The sequence below is a fragment of the Plectropomus leopardus genome, chromosome 3 (assembly GCF_026936395.1).
Source record: "Plectropomus leopardus strain MGB_pleo_1.0 chromosome 3, ASM2693639v1, whole genome shotgun sequence".
Lineage (NCBI taxonomy): Eukaryota > Metazoa > Chordata > Actinopteri > Perciformes > Serranidae > Plectropomus > Plectropomus leopardus.
The window spans coordinates 17,699,853-17,719,459 of NC_142178.1; the positions used below are offsets into that span (position 1 = coordinate 17,699,853).

Genomic DNA, 19,607 nt, shown 5'->3' on the forward strand with positions numbered 1-19,607 from the left:
CAAGTTCCTGTTAAATAGCATTATGCAAGGACGCAGCTGTAAGGTTACTATATGGGCTACAGGCGTAGAGGGGGGTGCTGGGGACATGTGCCCGTCAATATTAAGAACATGCACCATTGTCCCACTCAATAAAAACATGACAGTAGCAGAGGACTTTTATTTTTATTAAATTAAAGACATTTACACCTCAAATTGATGTAGAAAAGGCACAATTTTGAATATATATATAAAATCATCAGAATATGGGAACTTTATTATTATTGGGAAATTTTCTGGAGGAGGAGGCCCAAATTCCCTGTTTCATGTGTGTCCCTCACATTGTTGAAATAAAATCTGTTCTTTTCAAATTGGCAAACCCATGAAAGTGTGTGAGCTGAACAGCTGAATCTGTCTGCTTGGCTGTAAAAAAAAAAGTCATAAAACATGAAAAGTCTGACCAAAGTCAACTCAACACTCATGTAATCTAAAAATACAAGTCGCTATGTTTGTTTTACATTGAAGAGAAGTTGCGCTTTAAAAACATTTACAGTGTTAGGATTATTGATAATAGATTGTTACAGGCATACACTAAGTTTGTGGCATAAGCACTTTGATCTGCTTAGTAGATTATGGACAAATGATGAAGAAATTGCTGCCAAGGTAGTGTAAAGATGTATAAAAAAAACCCTGACTTATCATTCACTAGGACTGCGCTTTGGCTTTTTTGCTCTGATGTAGCTCCAGCATGGACTGAAATGCACTTTAGCACATTTTACACTATAGCTCCAATATATAAAAAGCATTTCAAAATCCAGACTGTGTGCTAGTCCTTTATTGCTCCAAAGAATATATGAATTATGTATCAGAATAAAGAGCATAAACATCTCATTCATGATGATAATGCCTGAATCAGCAGATTATCTCCAAAGAAATAAACAATAAATGTGGTTAAGTGCAGCTTGCACATACTGTACCTGAACCTACATGTGATCACCAGACTATACTATACTGGGTGGTCAGAGTCCTTGTTTAATCCACACGTACTTGGAACCCTAATAGGTAGCAGAAACAACAGTGTTTATGTAAGATTAACTATCCTCACATACTTAGTGAACGGAAATGGTGCTTATACTATAAATTGGAATTACAAGGGATAGGAGACTGAGGCTAGTTGAGAAAACAAAACATGAACCAAAGAAAACACCTTTGTTTCAAACAGCATTAGTCCTTTCATTTCAGTGCACACAGGCCACTCTGACTGAGCTATTCATTAAAGTGATTTAAATGAGACGCGCGTGAACTTGCTTCCTAATTAAAACATCTTTCCTCGTTTACAGAGCGGCTTTAAGCTGAGCTCTTTCTCCTCCTTCCTTTCACCCCTCCACTGTCTCACTCCCGGCAGATGGTTTTGTTGGGCTCCAGTAGCCAGCCAGTGGCCGAATAGGCTGATCCATTCTTCCTCTGTGCCCATCAGATCAGAGCATTTGTTTTAACAACCCCCCTCCACACACACACACACACACACACACAAACACACACACTCACGCACGCACGCACACGCACACAAACACACACGCACACAAACACATGCACGGACGCACGAACACTTTCCAGATGATGAAGAGATGAGACGAAAACTATTGATCGAGCTGCTAAAATGCATGTAACTACTCAAGCCTGCATAAAAAATTGGCGTCACCATTTCTCAAATTATATCATTACTATATTTTGAAAATGTTAATTTGCATAGCGGATTTCCCTGTGGGGTAGGGGGGTTAATTAGGTCTATTTCCGTGCGGCTTGTGCCAAGACAGCCAAGGAAAAAAAGGGGGGTGGGGGCGGGAAGAAGAAAGAGCAAGAGAGAGAGGGGGGAGATCTGACTTGCTGATAACAATTAAAATGGCATTTTGGACTCTTTCAAGCATAGAACATTTTTGGCATATTAAGCACGTTTTAGGAGAAGGTGATAAGTTACTTTTAATTGAAATGGAATTATGGCTCCAGAGGAAGAGTTTGGCTTTTGTTCATACTCATTTTAAATATATACACTCACTCAGGGAGACTTGTGATTTCAAAGGCATCATGTTTAATCTATCAAACAAGAGGTGAATTTTTAAAAAATAACTGTAAATCAATCATAATTTGCATTTCCTCCCAATATTCTGTCAGAGGCACAATTACGCTCATAATTAGATGGAGGAAAAAGTAATAATTGCGTGGAGAGATGGAGCTAAAACACACTCGCCTGGAAATGGGTTCTTTCCTTTTCTAAATGATCAAAGCTTCCATTATGTGTCAGGAAAAAGATTTGTGGAAAAAAACAAAACATCAATACATTAAATCCCTCACTTTTAATTGGAATGGCATCCTCTCCTGGTTTAAGGCTGCACAAAGCGCACTGCAGGATCAAAAACTGCCTCCCAACAATTCATTTAGATTAGACTCTTAATTATCAACCAATCGCCTAAATAATGACTGACTTCATTTCAGATAGTTAAAAATTAACTTGTACGCAGTAATTGAGTAATTAACTCTCCACTGCTTCACCTTAGTTTACTAATTAAAAAATAAATATGACTTGATTCCTACTCTCAAGAGGCATATTGAGGGTTTTGTGGCTCAAGGGATATTTTTATTCTTCTGTGCAGTACTCTCCATGGTCACAGTTTTACTTTTTCTCTAAAAAAGAGGGTTTTTTATATCCTTTTAACAATACAAATGTAACTGACCTACATTTGATTGTTTAAGGCAGTGGTTCCCAACTGGTGGCTCATGGTCCAAAAGTGGATCATAGATACATTTTGTATGGACCGCAATTGACTTGTCAACACGTCAAGTTTGTAAAAATTGCACTTTATTTTGAAGTGCAGACCTACAGACTTTGTTAAGGAACTCGTTTATCACCCCAACCTGTTTTTACTACAGCAACCATTTATTGCCCTGTTCTTGGTATCATTTGGTCTGTTAATATATTGTGCCTTTGCAGCGATCATGTTGCAATTATATGCACTTCTTTGGATTTAGTGCTATTTATTCACTAAGTTTCAAGTATGTGTACTTAATTCTTGCAATTTGTTTTATTTTATTGTGTTCTAAGCCCAAATGTCATTTAAATTTTTGGTATGGACCTTGAATGAACGACTAAGGGGGGGCCTAAAAGGAGGACCTGTGGCTGGACCACATGGGAACCACTGGTTTAGGGCATGTATCCCCACAGGACAGGTAACCTCAGGTGAAGTAAAGTGCGTAACATATATAGACAGTTTTTGTTCAAGAACACAACTGAAACAAATATAGCTGCTGAGCAGCTGTGAGTCTGGGCTGGGCATTTTAGGGAGTAAGAGGAGGAAGGTGAGAAAAATGGCAGTGATGTAAAGTGACACTCTTCGGAAGTGCTAATTTTTGCCCGTTATCTAGTGCCATGAAATGATGCACTTACAGAAAATACTACCCTCTCCGTTCAAGTTTTTTGGCATCAGTCTTAAGCTAAACTTGCCTTGCCTAAAAAAAAGTTGAGTAAACATACGACTGGACTTATGTGCATAGTTTCATTTATTTCCATGCATGAAGGCATCTTTCATGGAAGGAATAATAATAGTAATACCACTGGCAAGAACAAGAGGGAACGACAGCCAGCCTGAAATGAGCTTGAAAATATTCATCATCATTGAATTTTAATCCTATAAATACTCACAAGCTTGTCTCAAATTAACATTGGGTAGAAAATGGCCAAATTGCATGAGTTTAATATAGTTTTATTTTGGGAGTCTATTTGCTAATGTGTGGTCACAAGTGTAGCTTTGATTTTTTGATTCTGTATATATAATAGATATATTTGGAGTCTGGAGGCAGTGGTGGGCTATTAATACGAGGGAACTGGGGTTTTGACTGGAATGTTTCTGGATTGGCAGAAAAAACAGGTGAGGAAGTTAAAGTATAAAAACTCACACCTCCCTTAGTACACAAAGTTGAGATGCTTTTGAGCAAAGAGTAAAGCTCTGAACTGGTCTTGTGGGGCTGCTCAGTGGCCACCAGTGTGACATTGTGGTCGTACTGTGCAAATTGGAAAACTGTGTGTCTGGGGCATATCCCGATGCAGGCTTTTACTGGTAAATGACTGATAGCTGGCACTGTAGATAATCTATGAGTCTACAACCATGCTAGTGTATCTGTAAGGCAGTGCTAACTGATGTTACACTAAACTGCACTGAATCTTAAGTACAGCAAAGGCTGAGGAATTTCAAGTATTTGGTGCTAAACCAAAGGCAAATGTAATGATATTCCAAATGTGTATGCCTCATGGTTGTACTAGAGAAAGAGTCGGGGAAGCACCAAAGCCATTAGAATACATCATCTAAGGACTATGAATGTCTGTTTTTTTAGGTGTGCACAAAATTGGTTTTCTTTGTAGATATCCGATATGCTGATATATAACAGGTCATTTAGCTGATAACTGATACTGATATGTACATTTTTTACCCACCTAATTTAAGTGATCATCATGTCCCTTCTGTAGTAGAATTAACATCATATTATGCATACTCTTATCGTGATGACCCACCAACAGATGGACTTATAAAATACAATGCTTTTCAGTGTCTGTAGTATTTATTCATTGTGCAAAATAAGGAAAAGCATGTAGGCCAATGCCAATGAAATGTCAATGTTATCAGCATGTTGGCTTATTCCAATATTTCATTTTAAAGCCAATATCTGCTCACACCAATAACATGCTGATAATATTGTGCATCCCTACTGTTTTTACGTGACAATGACCATTTCATTTCATGGCAATTCATCCAATAGTTGTAGAGGCATTTCAATCAGAATGCACTTAACGGTGATCTCAAGTGCACCACAAAGATCTTCATCTATGAAAATTATGACTTTCTGTTTCCAACCTCTGTTTAAAGTGGTTACTTTTATAACTGAGCAGGAAGTTCCCCATCACAACCAAGAAGAAACCTCCTGGGCCAAAAAAATTAAGCCAGCGCTCAAGTGCCAAAATCTGCAGTTCCTCCAACAGCCACTAGAAGCTGGCTCCAAAAGCAAGTCAACCCCTGTAGATCCCCATGGTAATTACAAATTTAACAACAGAAACATGTTTATAGCCTGGTTCAAAAATGGTTTTGGTTTCTGTAACTAATTTCAAAATTCAAGACAACTGTACGGGGGTTAATTTTTACATACGTAACTCATCTGTTATGATCCGCATAACCAGTGACGGGCTGTTTGTGAGGCATACAGTCAGATCCACCCCTCAGCGTTCCACAGGTCCTACCTCTTGTCCAAAAATGGTCAATTCTGGCTCTAAAACAACAAGATGCCAAAATGCCAAACACAGGGATTCAAAACGGGAATCCACAATCCAATGCATGACATCACAGAGGTTTCTTCCATTATTTTCATATCGTCTATGTTTTCAATTCTTTAACTGTATGGTTGGCTGTTAATCATTAACCAGCAGAATGAAGGATGTTGCTTAAATAGCTGTTTGCTGGAAGTTTGTTGATAAGCATCTCTGCTCAACCTAAACACAACAGGAAGTAGCAAAGGAACCATTCTCTTCCTGCTTTGCACCAATGGCTCACAAAACCTTCTAGGTGTGTAGTTGCAATAAACCAATTCAAATATACACATTCTCATCCTAGCTCATCACATGTTGCCACTTTGTCAGTGGACTTCCGTGTCTACAAATTACAAGTTAGGTATCCCTCTGTGTCTGCTATTTATGTCCCCGGATGGTGCTGCCATGACGTCAACAAATGCACATGGTGGGATGGATGGTTAGGTTTAGGCAACAAATTCATCAATGGTTAGGATTAGGGGAAGGAGGCACATGGTAATGTGTAGAAAAAAAACATCACAATTATATGGGAGGCGAACACCGGACTCCTGCACCTAAGTCCGAGTTTGTTCAACCCATTCACCGCACCTCCCGCCTGCCCTTTAGGTGCACATGTGCTCCTTGTATTACATTGTTACCGGCAGGGTTTCAACCTAATGCCGTCCTGTCGCACAGGTTCCATCCCACCGTGTTGTCAAGCGACACCTCTCGTGCTCATGTCATGTGGACGCACCAGGTGCCATCTGGCTGTCCACTGGTGTATGATAACGCCATGGACAGTTCTGTTCGGCTGCATTCTCAGCTAATGCCGTTCAGTGGTGTTTCATGCAAGCACGAAAGGTACCTTTTGGCATTGCACACTGAAGCCAAAAGCACAAAGATGGGTGTGGTCACTGGGAGAGGGTCACTGCCTCTCTACTTTATGCCCTTTGCCCACGTTAGTTTTGAATTGCTGATCACTGTATCACAGCTGGAGAGACTCCATCACAAGGCCGTCTGCAGTTTAATTCTACAAGGGGAAGTAAAGAAGCAAACGCACTTGAATCAATTTTGTTTATGCTAGCAAATCATCAAAATGTAATCCAACGAAGTAATGTGTGTTGCTGAACCTAAAAGGCTCTTAAAATGCAGCATATGATAACTGCATGCCCTGGATGGAGCTGCTAGTCGAGTAACACAACTTAAATCCTCTCCCTTTTTAAACCTCACCTGATCAGGTTGTTTTGATAATGGATGTATTGTATATTTTATCCCAGGACGAGCAGGTGAACAGAGTACAGGGTTTGTTGCATTACTTTATTGTGAACATACAGACATTAGAACAGAGACACACAGTCTTTTTCCCTTATGTATGGGTTTGGTTGTTGTTGTCTGCACAGAGAGATGAGAGAGAGGAGGAAGGCTGAAGGCAACGCAAGCCGAACCCTGGCTTGTGTGCGAGTCGCCCATCTTATTATCAAATTAATTAAAGCTAGCATCTGACAATGTCACTCGTGCCCGGCAAAAAAAAGGAGGAGGAAGGAAGAAAAGCGAATTTAAATGCTGCGGTCTCTTAGGACCTCATGTCAAGGGCTGCTTTTCATCGAGCTCCGCATGTGTTTGGCTCGCACAGCCACTGGGAAAGTGGAGGGAAGGAGGGGCTTTTTAGAAAAAAAAAGAGCTTTTATAAGGAAATGACAAGAAGGCGTTGGATTTTGATGTTCAAAAATGGCAGCAGGAAAATAAATACACATCAGAAAGAGCAGCAAAGAAATAAAGAGGGAATGGAGAGAGCAGAAGAGAGAGATAGAGACGGGGTGACATCAAAAGCTCCTCTCAAGCCGTTCAAAGTTGCACTGAGATTGGGGAAAGGGGGTTTATAACAGCCCGACGACCAGCCAACATTAAAGAGTCCATTTAAAAACTAGACATTGAAATGCAGAAAGCCTGCTCGTGTGTGGACTCGGGGTCAAGTAACGGAGGGATTATATGGTTCTTCATAATAATATTAATTAAACAATTTACATGCTAATAAGGTAACAATTATCGGAGCTTCTGGTGAAAGATTCAGGTTATTACAACACGCCAATCCCAGGGCTACGGGTCACAGGCAGAACAGCAGAGAGAAATCTCAACTCAAATTAACATTCTGTCAGCTCCAGAAATTGGATAAATAAAGTCGAATTAATTCACAGTAATGGAAGAGGGAGGGGGAGGCACTTATTCAACCAGCTCTGATTACCATTCAGTATTCACCAGCACGCGGGTGGCTTTCTGTCAAGAAATTTAACACAAAATGAAGCAGTCACCGCCTTGGGCAAGATTTGGCCCCTGCGACACCGTTTACAATTTATATGTATAATCTTTCTCTCTCTCTCTCTCTCCCCTCCTCCATCGCTTCACCAAAGATGTCCACCCGGACACCCAGTTGCTCCTGGCCTGTGCCATGATTGTAAATTTCAAAAACCTTTCATTTTCCAATACACACTTCAATTCAAGCACCATTTCCCCTGCATTAGACAAGACCCTTAACTCGATGGGATAACTTGAAATTTTAATTGCAGTAATCTTTTTTCTTTTTTTTTCTTTTTTTTTTTTCACCTGCACCAGACAGACGCCACATATTGTTCAAAACTACTACAGATTTCCTAAAATGGCTATTTTGGTAATTGGAAAAGATGGTGTCTATCGTTCACAATTAAACTTTAAACTTATTTTCTGGAAAGAACCACTCATAATTTCACTGTAGATCATGGCATTATGAAATCTTCAGTTTGTCTTCTGGCCACAGACGCAGCAGCAGCAGCAGCCAGTTGGTACATTTATTTACAGACTCAGAGGATGAATTCTGATGGCTTTGTCCCCTGCTATTCCTTAAGCATCAGGTTGACTTCTGTGGTTTTGAGTAAAATGTAATACAACTACTGGATGGACTGCTATGAAATGTATGTCCCCCACAGGTTGAACTATATTAACTTTGGTGGTCACCTCATTTTTCATTCAGGGTCTTCATCAGGTCAGATTTTTTATCTACCCAATGCCTGGGTTCATCACCAAATATCCACAGCATTAATGAGATTTTTAGCTGTATACTCTGTGTTTAGCGCTAACTAGCAAACACACCAAACTAAATGTGGTAAGCATGACCAACCTGTTCTCATTCTAAGGCTGTTGATTACTGACACAGTGACACTGTCACACCTCTTTAGTGTCCCATACCGAAGCACAAGCTACCTTTTAGCATTTGTATCTGATGCACAGCTGCAAGATGTAAGTATGTCACATACCTGCATAAATTACATCATTTTATGTTAAAATAATGTTGACTTTTAGTGTCACACAGATGTACACACACCTATGTAAGTTGTGTTAAAACAGCATCAAGTCTTGGTTTCAAACAAGACTAGAAAAGTGGTCTCAAATTTGAGATCATTTGGCCTTTCCACCCCCCCGTCCGACATCTCATAGAGCCAAGGATGCCTTTGGTTTCACGACCAGACACCGAGGGGGTGTGAAAAAGTTTCTGTATATGAAGACCTGGGAATGGGAATGGGCTGCTACTGTAAAACATCCGCATGTTACCATGAAACATTAGCATTTAGCTCAAAGCACCACTTTACCCAAGTACAGATTAACATAGCTGCTAGTGCGACTCTGGACTCGTATGTTTGAATTTTGCTTCTCCAAAGACACACATAAATGTCTCTGCAGACATACACAAGGAAGGGTGTTATGGGTTACAGTAGATTGCAGAGATGAGCATGCATACCTCTCAGATTTCAAGAGTGCATTGTACAGACATACATTTTAAGTGAGATGAACAATTGATTCCACTCCCGTTGGAAGATGAGTTCAAAAAAAGATGAAAACAAATGTAAATGCACTACATACAAGTATAAAAGAAATCACAATCAAAATGTATGAGAGAAACACCTGGAACCTGGAGAGCTATAAATCCAGCTTTAAGGCCTTTTAACACCGGGACAGAGTGAAAAAACAGACAAAAGCGCAGAATATCCAGTGACGATTTTCTACATTCAAACCTTTCACACCTGACCAACATGATTATTCACACAATCCACGCATTCAGTCAAAAAAATCACACAATCATCAATTCACTGGTGTTTAACCAACACCCAACATTACACCCTGGGAACTGGCTCACTACTCCAAGTATGCAATAGTGTGTAGAAAAGTTACAATGGGGTTGTATTTCCTTTGGGTGGTGCCATGTTATTGTTGAGAGTTTAAACGCTGAGCTTCATTGCACTGGCTCATTCATGACTGGACTGATTCCAAATGTGTTTATCACATGTATGTCTTTATACATGACCTTTAATACGACGTTTAATGGTTAGTATATAATGGTCAGCGTATAATACCTGTTCAGTGGCTTTTTCTTGGAAAGTGAGCTCATAATCTTCTAATGCTGGTAATAATAATTATAATAATATAAACAGCTGATATAATTCTTTCACTTACCCTCAATAGTAGGGTTTCACAGTGTACCTTTCTTAAAGACTAAATGTGATTTCTGACACGTATAATGTCCACAGCATGACATCAGTCAACACACTTAGAAATTACTACTTTTAGCCTACCTTAACAAGGAAATATGTATACTACTGCTACACGTCGCCAGATGTTCTCCCTATGTTTGCGGTCCATATAATTTGGGGTTTTTTATGTCAAAAGGGATACTATTTTGTCAAATTAGTATCCATAATGTTGTGTGACGGTATGAAGAGAATTATGACATTGACGTCAAAGAAGATCTATTAATTGCTTGGTTTCCATAGTCATCCAGATTTTGCAGAAATCGACAAAGCTGTAGAGAAAAAAACGTTGGTTGTTTGTGATTTAAGTGTCTTCTGGAACTGTAACCTATGACCGTAAAGATGATCCATGTTTCATCTGGTAATATCTTGTTTAACAATGGTATACATTCAGGATGATAATAATTAACTGATGATCAATTAATCGGTCGTTAAGAATTTAATCAAACATGTAAAATTTTATCACTCATTCAATAGGATATGCAATGCTGTCCAAGTATAAATATGTTGCTGTGAGAGGGATTGAAAAGACACATTTGGTATTGTTTGAAATAAGCAATGTTTTTATGGTTTTGTCAAATAATGATTAATCGACTAATTGATCTTCAATTTTACCAATAATTGATTAAGTGCTTTGAATTTTCAGTCTATACACTCTAATTTGAAGAGGACTCGGTAATTTGTGTTCCCTACCTCAATGTCATAGATCAAAGTAGAAGTAAAAAAAAAATTACCATGAAGTTGTTGTTATAGTTCTCCTCAGAAGAATTTATCAGTCATAACTTTGGGTTTTCTCATCCCAAGGGCCCACGGAGGCCAGTCCTCATGTGTGTGTGTTTGGACTCAGGGTCAAAATATTCAAATTATTCAACGCTATCTTTACGGGTTCTTTAAACTGCCCCTGTTTGCTCTTAGGTGTGATTTTGTGCCCTTTCTGAGAGATTATTATAGAGAATACTTTTTATTATAGTAACTATGTTATGAGTCAGAGAGGGAAAAGAAGTCCAGTGTCATGCTTGTTCTGCTTGATGTTCTTACCAACGGGCTACACGTGGTGACTGGTTGTTCCAAGGTTTCTTAAACTGTACGTGGTGGAGCAATTATAGTGGTTGACTTAATACCACCAGGGCCCACTAACTCCATTAGCAGTGCTTGTGTTTTTCTATTGCAGTTCTTTAGCTGCTGAGCCTCCGTGCCATTTAAAGCTTTGTGTCTATTGTGTGGTTTTATTCAAAGGAGATCATGATTCAAAGAAGAGGCACAATACTAAGAGGAACACTAACCTGAGTTCAAATGCTGTTAACCTTGGGTGCCACTAATAAAAGTGGCATGTGAGAAAACAGAGAAGTACCACCAGGTACGTGGGAGAACCGGTTTCAACTGTAATTTCTACCCAAACATCATAATGTATTATGTTTATTAGCATCTGTTTCTTGTATAATGTATGTATACTAAACCTTTGGATATCTGAGCTATCTTTCTTTTAAAAAAATCCTGGTTCAATCTTCTTTCATTCTAGAAAAAATAGGATGTAAAAATTGCAGAAATCACAAAATTCAACCAAAACCAAATGCAAAACACATGAAATGTAGTTACAACGCTCTACTTGGTGTTCCCAGATGTTTGGGTTTCTATCAGTCCAAGGAAAACTGCAGAGAGTGTATTACAGCGAATGGTGAACATGAGAATGAGGATGATGCCAACGACAAAGTTATCAATAATGTGATAATAACCACAGTAAGATCACTAATGAAGATGAGGATGATGGTGATGATGATGATGATGATGATGATGATGATATCAAGTAGGCTAATCTTCATTTTGGTCATACCTGATGAAGTGAATATTTCAACCAAACATAAGGTTTGCTTAATTTTTTCTGTTACTTCTCTTATTTCTTTTGAAAACAGACATATAAAAAGGAAACAAATTCAAATTGAATCTGGTCAGCAATGAAAAACATACTGAAAACGATAAGAATATAAAATTGAAGTTACTGCACTGTGCTTTTGCATTAGCTGTTTAGGGCAACACGCAGCAATACAATTTTAGTGCGTTATTATGGGGTCATAGGTCAAATCATTGATCATGATTTTTAGGCATAAAAAGACTTTATGAATACCTAGTTAATAAATGTGTTACCATTTTTTCTACCTGTAACACGTTTGCCTGGACAGTCAAAAAACTTTGAAGCCATTTTTCTCTTTCAGCATAGTTACTGCTTGTAGCCTTTGTGGGACAGTGTAGTAAATGGTCATATGTAGGTGTAGAATGAAGTGTGAGGATAAGCATGTAATTATGTTTGGATCTAAACATAAATGCATCAGTATAATATCAAAAATGGCATAATTACAGAGCAAAGTTATCATGAAGACCGAACACTTAGGGTAGTATCCACTGCAGCAATGACAAAGTGAGTTGATCCTTTACTTGTTGAGCTTTTATTTTATTTTTTTTATTTTTTTTTTTATTTTTTATCTTAATTTTTTGGAAAAGACTATAACTATGTGATTCAATGTAAACTTTGCGTAAAAATAGTAAAACAGCAATTGTAGATTTTTGTATCATAATGGGCAGCCATACAACAAATTAAAATTAGCATTAATAATATACTGTAGTTTATAGATTATATTACATTCTTTATGCTTCCATCCATTAGTGGTAGGAGAACAGTGTATTTTACTATGGGGGAGCCACATTCCTGCAGTCATTCTGAAATTCACTGGATGTATTTTGGGTCTGTGTTAGCTATTGACTGAAGTTCATTCTTAAACTTACAAACAACGCACTAGATTTGAAAACAATCTCACTTCAAGATTCATAGCTGTTGTGGAGCTTAAATCACATCACATGATGTTTATATGGATTTTGCCCTGTTGTCATGTGATGTGATTGAAAGCTGCAGAACAGCTGGACCTTGAGATGAAACTGTTTTCTCAATTAGTTCATTATAAATTTTACGTTTTCATGACTGAGATCCTGCAATACTGTGCATTTAATAGCTTAGATATGAATTCCATACAAGTTTACAGGTTGTGAAGTTTAATGCTATTTTTATTGGCTAATATTATCAATATAAGACTAATTAAAACTCGAAAAGTATTCTATGACGCGTGACCTAGGTTGTTCATTTTATTTCTACATTTAGCTAAGCAAACAAAGAAACAAACCCTCTGAGGGGAAAGCAATAAATGGCAAAGAAATGCTGTCCAAATAACATACCCACGTTATACCTGAATGGAGCCTGCACGTGCGGGTATTGGATTGTTTGAAGCGTCACATCATGTAGGCTACAACCCACATTTACAACTAAAAATCGTTGTAAGCTGTTCAGGTGAAAAATCGAGATAATGATGCGGAGTTTGGCTTTGGCCGGGCGGCTCAGTGTGAGTGTGTGACCGTGTGTGTGGAGGAGGTGGTGGGGTGCCTGGGAGATGGAGAGAGGCTTGTAGTTTAAAATGCGATGTGACAGCTCAGGAAAAAGGGGGGATGATAAAGGCGCTGTTATTGGATCAATCTGGCCCTGAATGCCCCCTGTAAAACACTTACACACACGCGCGCGATCCGGGAACGCGCGCGCACGCACGTGAGAACAGACGTGGAGAAAAGCCATTGCTTGGTAAAGTTGGAAGAAGGCGCGTTTTCTCGTGATAAAGGTACATAAATACAGGTTATATTCCCGAGAATTTAATGGAGTCCGCCCATCAATCACTTGGTTATTTCCACGCGCCAGCTTAGCCTCGTCCTCATTGTTTTGACAGGGCTGAATTAAAGGAGCGCGCCAGGTGTAATTAGCGATCGATCCAGACAGAAAAAAAAGAAACGCTCTCTCACTTTCTCTTTTTTTTTCCTCCTCGTGCTGCCTTCCGTTACTCCATTAACCGCGTCTCTGACGTCACAGGGCGATTAACGTTTCTTATTGGTCCCGCGAGCAGATGGAGGAGTCCTAATGAGCTGGCTCGCGGAGAGAAAGAGCAGGGTTGACATCTCGGCTGGACCGTAAACGCGAAATACCTCGTACAGCCCGGTGTCCGCCGCTCCTCCACAGATCGTACCGTGGCCGCGGGAGACGGTCCTTCTGCCTGGGTTCCCTTCACCTCCTCTTCCTCCTCGCAGCTTCTTCCTCCTCTCCCTGACTTTTTGTGTTTTGACTGCATGTTCAGCCACACTGCCTCCTTCTGCATCTTCACTTCGGCCCCGCCGCAGCCCGGGCGAGCATGGACAGTCGGGTACTCGAGCATCCTCACGCCCAGTTCGGAGGCTCATTGGGCGGGCTGGTGGGCTTCCCGTACGCGCTCGGCCCCCATCACCACCACCACCACCATCACCAGCACGTCTACGCCGGCGGACACCAGCTGCAGTCTGCGGCCGCCGGCCCCTTCTCTATAGACGGATTACTTAACGGCTCCTGCTCGGCCTCGGTGGTCAGCTCCAACCCGCTGCTCTCTCCCGACAGCCAGCAGTTCAAACTCTCAGGTAGGCCTGCTTCTTTTGTCTCATTAATAGACCCGTGTGGAAACAATGCGCTGTAACAGGAAGTGTAATAGAAGTAAGTGGCTTGCTTTATGGCCAAATAAGAGCTTTTTTTGCGAACTTTGAGGCTGAATTAGACATTTGCACGCGTTTGGGGATAAATTTTGAACTAGAAAGTCAGTCTGCAGAGAAGAACATGTTTTAAAGTTTTTAGCATAATGAATTTTAAAAAAAAGTTTTTAAAAAATTCAACCATAAGAAATGCACTTGAGGTTACAGTAAAGGCAACAATTTCTCCATCATCTTTTTTTAATTGACCATGCAATACTCAAGAACCAATAGCCAATAATCACTCAGAGCTAAATTTTGCAGTTATTTTGAATGCTTCCAAACCTCAAACATAGGATTTAAGTGTTTTTTTTTTTTGGTTTTTTTTGGCCTGAATTTTGTGACGTGATTTATAAGAGTTCATGAGCTATAATTTAAAAAGAAAAAAGAAATAAGAAAAAAAGAAATGAAAGGTATGAAAGTGGTCAGTTTCACACTAAACTGATGCTTTACAAGTAATGACAGTCCCCTCTCTCTCCTCTCTCTCACTCAAACACACACACACACACACACACACACACACGTGGACACACACAAACACACACTTGTACAAACACGCACGTCGACCACTGCAGATTCTGGGGATCCGGATAAGGATAGTCCCGGTTGTAAACGGAGACGCACGAGGACGAATTTCACCGGGTGGCAGCTGGAGGAGCTCGAGAAGGCTTTCAACGAGAGTCACTATCCGGATGTGTTCATGCGGGAGGCGCTCGCGCTCAGGCTTGACCTCGTGGAGTCCAGGGTCCAGGTAAAGACTCAAAGACATTAGTTAAATATTTTCAGAGGCATTAATTCATTTATTTTTAATTGATGATAGAAAACACGTATTTTGAGTTATTTTTCAATAAATTTCAATTTGACTTAGCCTATGTATCAAAATCTACAAATTATTAGGCTATAATATTATTATAAATAAAATACCAGAGGGGCGTTTGTTTTGTGGAGGCCTGCCCCATACTGAGATAGCTATTTGTCAATTATCAAAGCATCAATAAAGGGTCTCTTTTGAATTATGCATGGAGGCAACCTATTGATTTATGGGTTAATAAAAACAAGGCTATTTACTGAGCAAACCAAGGAGTGTAAATGGCAACTAGTATTCTTCCTTTACCTTCAGTTACATACGATATCATTTATGATCATTTTTTTTCTCAATTTATTCACAATGTTCCCCTTATTTTTAATTTATTTGTACACTGGTGGTTCAATATAAGGTTTACAATAATTTAAGCTAAATCTGTTATTATCCTATTATTACTATTGTTATAAAAACAAAATACAGAAAATGATAGTAAATGTACAATCATTTAGAATTATGATATTTTGTATTACTAGAAATATTCATACTAACACTATTTACACAATGTATAAAAAAAATAATAATAAAAGTAATAACCCTGTTATTACAAAAAAGCTAATAATAATAATAATTACTATTTAACAATATGTAAGAGTTTAATATGATGTGTTTTTTGAGAAATACAATACACAACATCCCAAATGTAATCTTGTTAAAAGTAAAGCTTCCATGTTTAATATTTCACCATGAGATGTTTATTTAATTTGCTAATAGTAGCCTGATATCGTAACAATAATATTCATGACGATGATGATAATAATAAAATAACAATAATGATAATAATAATAATAATAATAATAATAATAATACAAGAAATACGGTCTAACACGTTTTATTTCCTCAACATGTCGGAGCTGTGTATCCATTTATGAGTTCTGTGTAATATAACGTATATTCGTGTATTTTTGATGAGAAACATACAATTCGCATGCACGGCTGGATCGAGGAGAAGCGGGACAGAGGCAGAGCTCTCAGTTGCTGTATGTTGTTTGGGGATTTCGCTCCTAAACCTCAGATTATTGTTCCCTCAAGCTGCTTAACGCTCCTTTATCACCAGGTTTGCGGGGGAAAGATATAACCAACATTAACAATTCATAAGAAGCGCCATTGTCGCACATGATGTTGGTGTCCCGTCCTTATTATGCAATGTGCGCGGATCCTACTTCTGCATGCTAAACTCCTGGCGTTATCAGCGCCGAACATACGGCCCTGAGCGCGCCCAGAGGCCGGGCAGTGAGGGCTCTCAGGCGGGGGAAGCTCCCTCGCTTGGCTCGGTATACGGAGGAGGAGAGCCGGGGATTGCCGTGCAAGTGTTAAGCCCCATATGAGTGCAGGGCTGGGTGTTAAAGAACATAGAGAGACGGGATATGGCTGATTTATTCACGGTGCAATTAATTGGCGGAGTCACCCATTACACAGACTCATTGGTAATTAACACCGGCACATCTGTGCATCTGCTGGTCCACCGCTGTGACCTATTAACCTAATGTACTCTTTCGACGTTTAGAGCTGCAGTAAACAAAGACACAGACAGGCAGGGAGGCGGAGGACAGTGGTTTCACTTGTTTCAGGGCTTTGTGGAATTTGTTTGGATTTGTAGACAATATGGTTTTGTCCTTACCATCTGATAAACACTATGACACTGATTTATTTTCACTATTGTCAAGGCAGGTGTGAGGTCTGAGTTTGTCTAAATACACACCAGAGGGATAATTTTGTGTTATGCAACTTTCATTTTCTTGAGAGGGATACATTACCAGGAACATTTTTATCCAAAATGCGCTTAATTCTCAGAAATGAACACAGAATTTAATCAAATAATTTCAGATACATTTTTAAACAGTTAACATTATAGTGCAAACAGGAGGCATTTATTGCTCAGATTTTGGACTGAATTGCATCAGATTGTGGGGGTGTTCACGCTAATGGTGTAAAAGATGTAGCTACAAGTCTGGCCTAAAATAAATCAATGGGCTGTTGTACTATCATTGTTGACACAACTCATGCTGCAACTAACAATTGTGTTAAATGACAAATTAATCATTTGTTATTATTGTTATTTAGTCTGAAATGTCAGAACAATTCTTTAGAGCACAAGATGTCTTTGATTTGCTTCTTTTTGTCCAACCAATGTCACAAAACACAGATATTTTATTCAAAATGATGCAAATCAGAAAAAAAACCCATAAATTAAGAGATTCTAAAACAAGCAAATCCTGACATTTCCTCTTTTTAAATGACTTGAATTATTAATTGATTATAAAAATTGCTGATGCTTAATTATTTGGTAATGGGTTCATTCATTAACTAGCCATTTTAAGTATAAATTCCCCAAACTAAAAAAACAAATTGATAAGAATTTTCTCAACCAATAGGTGGTGTTTGACAGATGGTGACATGGAAATAAACTTTTTTAAAAAATTCATCTCGTGTCAATTTTCCACCTGTGTATTTTATGTGTGTGTGTTTGTGTGCATAGGTTTGGTTCCAAAACCGCCGTGCTAAATGGAGAAAAAAGGAGAACACAAAGAAAGGCCCGGGGCGGCCTGCTCACAACTCCCACCCGACCACGTGCAGTGGCGAGCCCATGGACCCTGAGGAGATCGCACGCAGGGATCGAGAGCGGGCCGAGAAGAAGAAACGGAAGCAGGAGAGGAAGCTACTGAAGTCGCAGAACAAACTTCTCGCAGGTGACAGCTTCCACACACCCGGAGGTTCAGAGAGTGACAGCGGGGTCTCCCAGTTCACCGACAGCGAGCAGCAGTCTTCAGGCGTTACTGGGACTATTCACATTGAACTGCCAGCATCAAAGGGTGCAGGAGGACACCAAACTGAATCCAGCTGTGACCAAACACGACACGACTTCAGCCACCTACAAAACCACCAAAACCAAAGAACCACAGGGGAACCTGAGCAGGTTTCTCCAGGCAGCACGCACAGCTCCAGTCCTGGAGGCCCAAGGTCCTCGGCTCTGCAGAAACGCAACCCTTTCAGCGTGGAGAGCCTCCTCTCTGACGCCACGCCTCGACGAAAATCTCAGCTGGACTTCCCCTCATTGCCCAGTCAGAGGACACTGGTGGGTAAAGGTCACTTCTTGCTTTACCCCATTACCCATCAGCCCTTGGGCTTTCTAGTGCCCCAAACAGCCCTGAAGGCCTCGCCATGTCAGGACAACAGACTCAGCCTGGGACAGAGGTGTGTGCCAAGTGAAGGGAGTCCTGCCCCCTCTGAACTCTCCAGCTTTGTCACTAAGCCTCTAAACTCGGATCATATGGAGCATAACACGCAGCATCACCACAGTCACATTAGCAATAGAGTGGATGGAACAGACCTGGAGGAGTGTGGTGGTGACTGCAGTAATGGAAGATTCCCCATTTCTCCTGCACCAAACAGTGTGGCTCAGACGGCTGTGGTCAGGCTGAGCTCCACGCAGTCCGGCGACAGTGGCGAGGAGACAAGTTTGAAAGTTCTAACGGAGGCAGCGACCAACGGCTGCCAAGCTGCCGAGCTGTGCGCTAAAGAGAAGGGTGCAAGAGAGGAGCGAGCGTCTCCAGACCTCTCTGAATGTCTCAAGGCAAACACAGACTGTCAAGAAACACCCGGAACAGATGGAGAGGATGTCGATATGGACTAACACTTGCAAGGAGCAAACATAAACAAAGGACCAGGAACACTGCTCAGACTATTCAAACATTCCCAAAGCTCTGCTGAGACACTCGAAAAACATATCAGGAATCAGGAGACTTAATCTCATCTATTTTTTAATCATAATGTGTGATCAATCCAGATGGCCCCCAAAAGCTGTGGCTGTCTTCATATTCAGGCTTTAGGCCTTAACACCTTTAGAAGCAGGTTCTTTCTCTCTTTTTTGGTGACCAACTTGTAACAAAAACTAGGCTACAATGAACATCTTACACACAACAAAAATCCTCAGATATTGTAAAAACGAGAAAATGATATTTATATGTAAACATTTTGATAAATAAAGTTATTGTTTAAATTGAATCACTGTCTTTCTAGAGCCATACTGAAGGAGGGGAAGGTAAAGAAGGAGAGGTTGTTGTGTGGCAGAACCTTGGATCATGGCGGCTGGAGTTTTGTCGTGTTACAGCAGATAAATCCCCCTTTTTCTCTGTGTAGTGAGCCAGAGCTGGGGCTCAAGTCCGTCTGGCTGTTTGTATTTATTGCTTTAACAAATTTATTCATTTGAAAGGCCGAGCTGGAATGAGGTTAGTGGCCGCGGGCTATAGGACCCTGCGCCTCCTGCTGAGTTTTGATATGAAAGTAATTATTTTCCCACTGG

The 19,607-nt window shown here is 40.0% G+C and overlaps 1 protein-coding gene across 1 annotated transcript; it reads left to right on the plus strand.

Annotated features, from left to right (window-relative positions):
• Window positions 1-13,804: 13,804 nt before the first annotated feature.
• Window positions 13,805-19,276, plus strand: uncx4.1 (Unc4.1 homeobox (C. elegans)). Its single transcript, XM_042484630.2, has 3 exons — window positions 13,805-14,337; window positions 15,018-15,193; window positions 17,784-19,276. The coding sequence occupies exons 1-3, from the start codon at window positions 14,079-14,081 to the stop codon at window positions 18,936-18,938; spliced, it is 1,590 nt and encodes a 529-aa protein (XP_042340564.2). The 5' UTR covers window positions 13,805-14,078; the 3' UTR covers window positions 18,939-19,276.
• The last annotated feature ends 331 nt before the right edge of the window (window positions 19,277-19,607 follow it).

Coding starts and splice junctions, on each gene's coding strand:
- uncx4.1 (XM_042484630.2), top strand. CDS start 14,079: ATGGACAGTCGGGTACTCGAGCATCCTCACGCCCAGTTCGGAGGCTCA. Junction 14,338..15,017: donor CCAGCAGTTCAAACTCTCAG/GTAGGCCTGCTT, acceptor CGACCACTGCAG/ATTCTGGGGATCCGGATAAG. Junction 15,194..17,783: donor TCGTGGAGTCCAGGGTCCAG/GTAAAGACTCAA, acceptor TTGTGTGCATAG/GTTTGGTTCCAAAACCGCCG.